The 9,574-nt window shown below is 37.4% G+C and overlaps 1 protein-coding gene across 1 annotated transcript; it reads left to right on the top strand.

The window, feature by feature from the left end:
* The first annotated feature begins 3,069 nt into the window (after window positions 1-3,069).
* On the top strand, window positions 3,070-8,924 carry irx4a (iroquois homeobox 4a). Its single transcript, XM_028471107.1, has 5 exons — window positions 3,070-3,263; window positions 3,941-4,189; window positions 5,221-5,327; window positions 6,871-7,181; window positions 8,193-8,924. The coding sequence occupies exons 1-5, from the start codon at window positions 3,219-3,221 to the stop codon at window positions 8,903-8,905; spliced, it is 1,425 nt and encodes a 474-aa protein (XP_028326908.1). The 5' UTR covers window positions 3,070-3,218; the 3' UTR covers window positions 8,906-8,924.
* Window positions 8,925-9,574: the final 650 nt, after the last annotated feature.

Raw genomic sequence — 9,574 nt, forward strand, 5'->3', positions numbered from 1 at the left:
TGATAACACTGGGTAACCCAATGGATAATGAAAAGGTATGAACCAAGAAGGGGGAGCGAGAGATATGAGTCTTGTAGTTCGATGAACATGTCGATCACATCTTACCTATACTCACATCATTTCTTATAGCTACATGAGGATGGGAATGGCATAGGCCTCCACTTAAGAAAAATAACATGAAGGATTGATTGTATGGGTTCATTTTAGTTGGTACGTTTGTAACTTGGTAATTGCATCACTATATCAATCTCTGATTTTAAATTTCTTCAAAGGGTTCCTTTAAGAATGGTTTTTGTGATACTAGGGATATTGGTCATCAAAAGCATTGAGTACAGCTAGTTTGTTTCTATACACTCACAAGATTTGAATCCTACTACATCAGGAATTACAATATGTTGTCTCCATGGTTCCCATGAGTGGCGAGTTAGCAAACTTTTCTTATAAGGTCAGTGACCTCGCTGAAAACACTGCAGACTCGCATGAAACGGCTCAAAGACGTGCAGAGTCAATGGAATAAATGCTGATGAAGGTCTTTTGCTTCCTCGATGCTCAATGCCTCACCTGCTCTTGCTTCTTCATCAACATCTAACTTCCCCAAAATATCAGAAAAATGTTGGGCCAGGGATCTAATAGGATCCAGAGCAAACAAACAGTAAATCCATATAACTTTTTGATTTCATGGTTATTTGGTTTTAATCACATGTCCCTTGTCTTTACACACACACACACACACACACACACACACACACACATATATATATATATATATATATATATATATATAGATATATTATTTCTAATATAATTGCATCTTAAAATATTATTAAAAAAAGAAGACAAAATGAATTTGCTGGAATTAGAATAGCATCTCCTTTATTTTAATTTCCTTTGGTTCTATTTTTGCTGTTGTGTTGAATTATGATGAACAGAATTTTTTCTGGGCTTTAAAACATTAGTTACATGCATCCCTGCAATGGATGAATTTTCTTTATTTGGTGGGGGGCGGAGAAACAACCCTGACTTAAGTAACAGGATTACTTTAGTGAGTGACTGAGAGTTTCAAACTTGGTTTTGAAGGAGGGATTACAGTAACAATATATTTTTTATGTTACACATGACAAATAAAAAAATACAACAAAAACTTAAGAGTTACTTTAACGATTCTTTTATAAGCCAACATTTTCTACCAGTAAGCGTATCAGAAACCCAGATTAGTCTATATATCTGTCCACAGCCAAACACACACACATACACATACACACTGTCTGTGTGTGTGTGTGTGTGTGTGTGAGTGTGTGTGTGTGTGTGTGTGTGTGTGTGTGTGTGTGTGTGTGTGTGTGTGTGTGTGTGTGTGTGTGTGTGTTGTGTGTGTGTGTATGTGTGTGTGTGTGTGTGTGTGACATGCTTCAGTGGTTCAGTTGTTAATAGTAAGGTGGCATTAGAGTTGATGCAAATTAAAATGGGGCGGGTTGATCTTCTTTGACCCAGTGTTAATGCAGCCATTTGCTCAAAGGAACTAAACCCCCAATAATTCAATTTGTCAAAAAGAATGAGACAAGCAACATTTTTTGTAAACCCGCTGCACAGCACAGGCTTAGGTTCCTCAACAAAGTGATAAAAAAAAAAAAAAAAAGACTTAAGTCACTTATCCAAAACACGATGATCAGTGACTTTTTACCTCTTCATTATGGCTTTCATCTTTAAATGAAAGTAAGCAATTATTGCAAGGTGCCAGAATCATATTATTATGTTGGCCCTGGTCCCCTAGATAGTCATCAATCACTCTCAATCGACCTGTCACCGGCAGGCAGAGATCCAGCTGGAGTGCAAAGGGGGGCAAAAGGGAGGCGGAGGAGAAGGGAGGAGAAGAAGGAGGAGGAGAACATCATCATTAATTTGGGGAGTGACCCCTCAGGCTATCCACATGTCTCGACCCGGGATTCTCCAAGCAAGGCAAAACGCACCAGCACCACCAGCCCTCAGAGACAAATTTGGGGGAATCTGCCTCTTTTTTTTTTTTTTTTTTTTTTTTTTTTTTACACACAAACTGAAAAATAGACAGCCGGACAGTTAGATAGATAGATAGATAGATAGATAGATAGATAGATAGATAGATAGATAGATAGATAGATAGATAGATAGATAGATAGATAGATAGATAGATAGATAGATATTTAAAATCTATTTATTTTAACTTATATAAGTTCAAATCTATATTATATTAAATATATCATGTTTATGTATTTATTGATTTAAATTATTATTATTATTATTATTATTATTATTATTATTATTATTATTATTATTATTATTATTATTATTATTATTATTATCTAAACAAATAAACCGGATAGTTTGGAGATGGACCTATAGAAAACTAGTGTGTGTGTGTGTGTGTGTGTGTGTGTGTGTGTAGGTGTGTGTGTGTGTGTGTGTGTGTGTGTGTGTGTGTGTGTGTGTGTGTGTTATTAAATATAATTACACTGTTCATGCAGTTTAATGGGAGTTAGTTTTAAACTATTCAAGCAAACTTGCTGTTTTCATGCTGAATGTTTTCTATTTGATCTTTACTAATTCATTTTATATCTATTGCTCCCCAGTGTGATGAGCATCATTGTGAAGGAATGATGTGAATGTGACTAATTAGGACTAATGCATTTAACTGACGGACATCCTGCGTTTGCATATTGATGACACTGATTGGCCATGGTGGATTGGATGGCATTGATTAGGAGAAAAGTGACCTGCTCTTTCTTTGCACAAACCCTTTAAAACAGCCTTTCTCCTCGGAATATTCCTTAACTTTTTGTCGTCATCCTCAGAAAGAAATACATATTAAAGTTACAGTGACTGGGGAAACTTCTGACGTCACAGCCTCCGTCGTTTAAAACAACCAGCCCCATGCTGCTGACGTCTTTTAAACTACTTTTTTTAAAGGCAAAAATATGTTTCTGACATCAAAGTGATCGTTTCGTCCATAGATATTTCTACCACAGATTGGAAAAGAATAGATAGGCATCTGCTTTGTTTTGAAGGGGGTTTTTTTTCCCCTGTTGGGGGCATTTTACACAAATTAAACATGCTACTCTGCTTCGCCCTATAAGCATCCTGGGAGCCTGTGCTTACCAATCAATTGGTACAGTCAAACAGAGCCGCCAGCCTCAGAGTGGAGACCTGCAGTCTCGCTTTATTTCTGGACATTGGGGGACCTCTCTACCATGTCATATCCACAATTTGGATATCCTTATTCGTCTGCTCCACAAGTAAGTTCATATTCATTTTTTAAAAAAAACTTTTTCTCGATTAAATTGTTCTCTTTCAATTGATTTTCTCATCCTTTAACCCATATCACGCGTCCTTGCGGGTATCGGGGCGGTATCAGGTTTCAGTGAGTGTACCTGTGTTTCCACAGCAAAGGGAGGAAAAGCGATTAAAAGGAGAAGAAGAGAGGGGGAAACATAAACCACCGCGCTCCGACCTCTCGTTCATAGATTTCTGTGAGATAATAACCGCGCTGTATAATGTCAACCATGTGTTTATCTGCTGTGGAGCGCACATGGCAACCTGTTCGGCGCGCACTGAGCAATAATGTTCTACTGCTGTTTAGCTTTGGCTTTGAGCCATAAAATATCTTTGGACGTCACTTTGCTTACTGGAACGTTTCTGTGGGACATGTGTTTGCTTTTGGGTCATGGGGATGAGGAATGACACGTTTTTGGAGACCTTTTGGTTTTACGCACCAGCATCAGCACTGCTACAAGCATTTGATAGTGTTTATATTGTTTGATACCGAGTAACCTCTGAAAAATATTTCATCAAAATGATTTGTAAAAATTGCACTAATAATTTTGAAGATCACCTGTGAATATATTTGGTATCTCATCTAATTAAATACCTTTTAAAAATAAATAAATAAATAAAAAGTGTTTTTTCCCTGCAGTTCCTGATGACCACCAACTCTTTGACCACTTGCTACGAGTCCACAGGCAGATCCATAGCCGACTCCGGGGTCGGGTCCGGACAGACACCGGTCTACTGTCCCGTGTATGAGAGCCGACTGCTGGCCACGGCCAGGCACGAGCTGAGCTCCGCCGCCGCGCTGGGTGTGTACGGGAGCCCCTACACCGGCGGACAGGGCTACGGGAACTACGTTACATACGGCACGGACGCCTCCGCCTTCTACTCGCTGGTAAGCGCTTCATCTGATCCTTCTTGGCATTGATTTATGGACTCAGGAATATCTCCTGCTTCTTCTTTCAATACACTGCAGTGGTTACATGCGAGCCTATATGCTCCATTTCCAAAATAAACCTCACATTTTTTTTTTTACCAGCAATTCAGACTGTAATCATAATTTTGGTTATCTCACACCATGCATTTTAAACATTTACTTTTTTTTATTTTCAAATCCACAATATTAGCTACATATATGTAGATAAAGTATGAAGTCTTTACAAACAGGCTCCTTAAAATGAGTTATTTCTTATGATCAGATCTGACCTTATAGTATATTTATGCTTTATTTTTCAAACAATATGTCAAACTTTTTTTGACGAGGTACAAAATACATTTTAAAACTTGGCCCAAAGTTTGTAAAACGTCAACACTGTTAAAGTTTTATGTTGATTTTTATTTCATGAAGTATATTGCTGTTGTTCATGATGTCACTTTTGTACTGTTGCTGAGAAACTTGACTGTACTGTGCATAACATGTATTAATAATAATAATAATAATAATAATAATAATAATAATAATAATAATAATAATAATAATAATAATAATAATAATAATAAAATATTCCATTAAGTCACATTGTTTTAAATATGTTCTTTTTAAACATGTCTGTATAACTTTGGACTACTTTGCTAAATCTTGCACACAAAAAAAAGAGAAAAGAAAAAGAAAAATACTTGCCTTTACAATTTTTTAAAGTTTAAATTATAAAAAGTAATACATTAGTTGTAGTTTTTTTTTTTTTAAAAAAAAAAAAAAAAAGACTTGCTACTTTGTTAAATGTTTTAGCATTATCTAACAATTTTCTACATTCATTTTACATCAAGAATATGCATTTCTTGTAAAAAAATATAAACAAAAAAGATTAAAAAAAGAAGAAAAAAAAACAAGAATATATATGTGCACTCACTTCAACTTTAAGAAAACCTTTGCTGGACTGCTTTCAATGTTTGTTCTCAGTGCTTTGTCCTGATGTGTGACTACAGGGTGCGTTTGATACTAAAGAAGCCACAGCCTCTGCACATGCAGGAATAACACCAGCAACAGCCTACTACCCCTATGACCCAACACTGGGACAGTACCAATATGACAGGTTGGTTTTTTTTGTCATTCTAAGAAGTTTGTCACCAAATCCAACATCCAAATTTTAAAATTGTGAGACAGCATTCACAACAAAAATCATTGGCAGCATAGGAAGTTAAACTCAGAAGTTGGTAAGTGGCAATTCTTAAAGTGTTTTGCTGTATTAAAAGCTCAGCTCTCTGGCATAAAATCAATCATTCCCAGAGGTCAAAGCTCTTCTCGTCACGTCTGGCAACATTAGTTGATCACCTTCATCTCATGACACATTTCTTCTCTGATGAGGTGAGTTGCTGTAGAAGACCTCTCCTTCTCTCATCACAACATGAGGCTTTTTCCACTGCTGTGAAGAGCATGCCTGCCATGTTAAAAGGTCTTCCCAATACTCATGACATCAGATTATTGGCTATTCAACATGGTGAAAATAAAAGAGTGTGAATGATAGTTCTGCCTGACTTAAAACTTAAAACTGTCGTATAGATCCCCAATGGATAGAAACAAAATCTGGCTTTTAGCGTATTAGGGAGCGATTTAATCTGTAAAAAAAAAAAAAAAAAAAGACAAAATATTCTTTCTCATGATGAAATTATGATGTTTTCCTTTCCCTGTCTTTTGGAATTAAACCTAGGAGGTTAATCTCTGTTGATCCTAAAATGGCCATAAGCAATCTTCGTCAGCGCACACACAGCAAAAGACTAAACTTGTGGCACTCAGATATACAAGAAAGACCTACAGGAGTACTTTGCTGTCTGCACCCGACTTTTACCTGAGGGCTCTTCATTACACTCAATAAAGCAATTTTACAGTCTATTTTATCTGTGAGGGAACAACGTGGGGGAAGGAAAGGTACCAGCGATCCTCTCCTTTGGATTCCCTTAACAGTGTTTGACCCACACTATAGGAGCAATAAAGGCCTCGTAAAAGCCTCCCCTGAGGACTTTTAAAGCCAACTGCTGACTGAAAATCAACATCATGCATTTTAAATGTAGGTTTATGGTTGATATTTGTGGGGAACCTACGAGTGGTGAAAAAGCAATGTGTGCCCATTTACAGAAATATTTTTGAATCAGAATCGCAGAGAAAGGTAAACATTATGTAATCATTGCAAAAAAAAAAATGTTGATGAACTTGGAAAATGTGCACAGTGCCGGTGTTAGTTAGAAGTTTGAAGAAAGTTTCCTTTACCTTCATTATTGTTCGTTATAAAAAATAAATAAAAAAAATGTCTGCAGTTACAATACTACAGCTCTAGCTAAAAACTACAGTTTGGGACACTTTATTTATTTATGCAAGTTTATTTAGTTCTACACTTTCTTCTTTGAGCGAAAACCTCACAGTTTACACCTTTTTATTAAGCTTACTACTGTCTCTCAATATTTCCCCTTTATTCTTGACATAATTCTACAGTAATTTGTTGCGTATAACTGTGTGTGTAAAGTTTGACATTAAACAAATAGGTTGTCCGTGATTAGATGCTGTTAGCAAATTAAAAACAATATTAACTTTGGCTAGACCAGGTTTTCTCATTTTCCTTTTAATGTGCTCCTCTCTATCAGGTATAGTTCAATGGATGGAGGGACAAGGAGAAAGAATGCAACTCGTGAGACAACCAGCACACTGAAGGCCTGGCTGCAAGAACACAGGAAGAACCCGTACCCGACCAAAGGAGAGAAGATCATGCTGGCCATCATCACCAAAATGACCCTGACACAAGTTTCCACCTGGTTCGCTAACGCCAGGAGGAGGCTTAAGAAGGAGAACAAGATGACATGGCCGCCCAGAAACAAGGGCTCCGAGGAGAAAAGATATGACGATGACGAGGATGGGCCTCAGGAAGAGCAGATAAAAAGTGAAAACAATGATGACGGTTAGTTTAAAGACGTTTTAAGTTTTTCAATATATCCAACATAAAAGCTGGTTATACTGTATATAACTTGTTCCAACTGTATTTAACTCAAACTGTATTTATTATTATTTTTTTTGTATTACTATCTATTGCACAGTGATCACACCTGTCTATTCACATTTACATATTTGCAAAGATGCTAATTCCAAGCCTCATCATCTGTTATCTCTTGACCACAATCAAACTTAAAAAGTTTATATTGTTCTAATGTTAATATACTGTAACATTTGGAAAAACAAAAACCAGAAGAGTTTTAACGCAATAAGATTATGTATGGTTCAATCTTTTTTTTTTTTTTTTAACTTACTAAAAAAATGCACACTAAAGTGGTACAAGTTGTCTTTAAATAAACTATTCATGGGCGCTAAAATAACTTGTTTAGAATAACTTATAAGGTGTAATGAAAATGCAACATGGGGAAAACATTAATGTCTTGTTTTAGATAAAGTTCAGCAACAATTTAAAGTTTTAAATTGCATTGCACTGTACGAATGTGGGATACGAGTGCTCCCAAACTGGACCTTTTTTATACACTGTGTGCAATTCCTGCAATGCCCAAAAAACAAACTTGCATAATAACTATGAACAAGAAATAAATAAAAACATCATTATTATTATCATTATCAATAGTTATAATTATTTAAAAATTAATATATTCAAAACAAAACAAACAGAAAATAAGCCTGAATGTGCACTGTGGATGTGTCCTCCCATCACTGCAATACCTATGTACGACCATGGGATGCGCCCCACAGTTTGGTTACAATTTATGTGATCAAGTTCCTTTCTTACATAATAAACATGGGTGTGATAGTCACTGTTTTATATTTCTAATATCACTTTTTAAAAGAAGAAATAATCAAAATAAATAAAGCTGCAGCTGTATTTTCACGTCTATATTTTTGTATATCTCCATGATAATCCATAATTCCATAATGTAATTCTACAATATTGTATTTTTTTCTCTCATAGACACCAGAAGTCGGGCTGACAAAGACCTCCAGTTAAGTGACTTGGACGATTTCGACCCTCTTGAGTCTGAAAACTCGGAGTGTGAGCTCAAACATCGATACCACATGAACACACACATGACATTGTCGACGACAACAGCAGAGTGTCCCCCCGGGCACCTCATCAAGGACACGTCCCTGAAAATCCCCATCCCGGTGTCTCTGGGAGGGGAACAGGACTTGAGCAAAAGTTGTCTCAAATCAAACCCGGAGGACTTTGAGGCGGACATCAGACATCACGCAAAGGTGTGTTATAACCCCCAGCAGCAGCAGCAGCAGCAGATTCTAGACGGTAAGCCTCGCATCTGGTCCTTGGCTCAGACCGCCACGTCTCTGAACCAGACTGAGTATCCGTCCTGTATGCTGAGGTGCCAGCCCCCACCATCGCTCACCCCGTCCCCCGCTGCTACCTCTCCCGTCCCCGGGCCGGACAACCGGCAGGACTCGCCCGTCACCACCCTGAGAAACTGGGTGGACGGGGTTTTTCACGACCCCTTGTTCAGGCACAGCACTTTGAGCCAGGCTCTGACCAACACGACCGTCTCTTGGACCGCGAACACCAAAGGCGGCCTCATGGAGGCTGAGCGCGGCGCTGCGGCCTCGCAGCTGCAGGACTCTCCCAAAGACAGTAGCATGGCTTTCCCCAAAAACATCAACAAACTCTTCTGTTCCTAACAAAGCCAAAAGACATTCACATGCAAAAAGAGAAAGACAGTGCCATGTCCGTTCTCTTTATGTTCTTTCTTTCTTTCTTTCTTTCTTTCTTTCTTTCTTTCTTTCTTTCTTTCTTTCTTTCTTTCTTTACTTAAGGCCTATTGCCACAAATAACCAGAGCAGCTGGACTTATTTCAACGCACGCACAGAACTAATCGAAATGTAAAAGTTTACAAATTTGGAGAAATATAGACTGGCAAGTTTACGTGATTTCCCTCTTTTTTTTTTTTTTTTTTTTTTTTTTTTTTTTTTAAAAAAAAGGTTTTTCTTTATTTTTTATTTTATATGCGCATGCAAATGTAATTGAATATCATTTTGAGGTCTCAGCAGTCGAATATCACCATTGAAGAAGGAGGAAAACAAAACAAAACAAAAAAAAAAACCCTCACAAATGCACAGCTCTCTTGTTCACTGAAAATAAAAGCAGTCGGTTTCAGAAGTGGGGAGAGTCGCTGTCTGTGGTGCTGAAACGCTCCGCACGGGCCTTCGTTTCACCGCGTTGGACGGTTTACAGCCCACATGCAGGCACAACTCTTTATACCACTCGAAATTTAAGGCAGTTTTGATGTCAACATTTAATTTCCATCCATTAAAATGCACAATCTAACATTCCCTGCACTCTTTTTTCCT

The sequence above is a fragment of the Gouania willdenowi genome, chromosome 16 (assembly GCF_900634775.1).
Source record: "Gouania willdenowi chromosome 16, fGouWil2.1, whole genome shotgun sequence".
Classification (NCBI taxonomy): domain Eukaryota; kingdom Metazoa; phylum Chordata; class Actinopteri; order Blenniiformes; family Gobiesocidae; genus Gouania; species Gouania willdenowi.

Coding starts and splice junctions, on each gene's coding strand:
- irx4a (XM_028471107.1), top strand. CDS start 3,219: ATGTCATATCCACAATTTGGATATCCTTATTCGTCTGCTCCACAA. Junction 4,190..5,220: donor CCTCCGCCTTCTACTCGCTG/GTAAGCGCTTCA, acceptor GTGTGACTACAG/GGTGCGTTTGATACTAAAGA. Junction 7,182..8,192: donor AAGTGAAAACAATGATGACG/GTTAGTTTAAAG, acceptor TTTCTCTCATAG/ACACCAGAAGTCGGGCTGAC.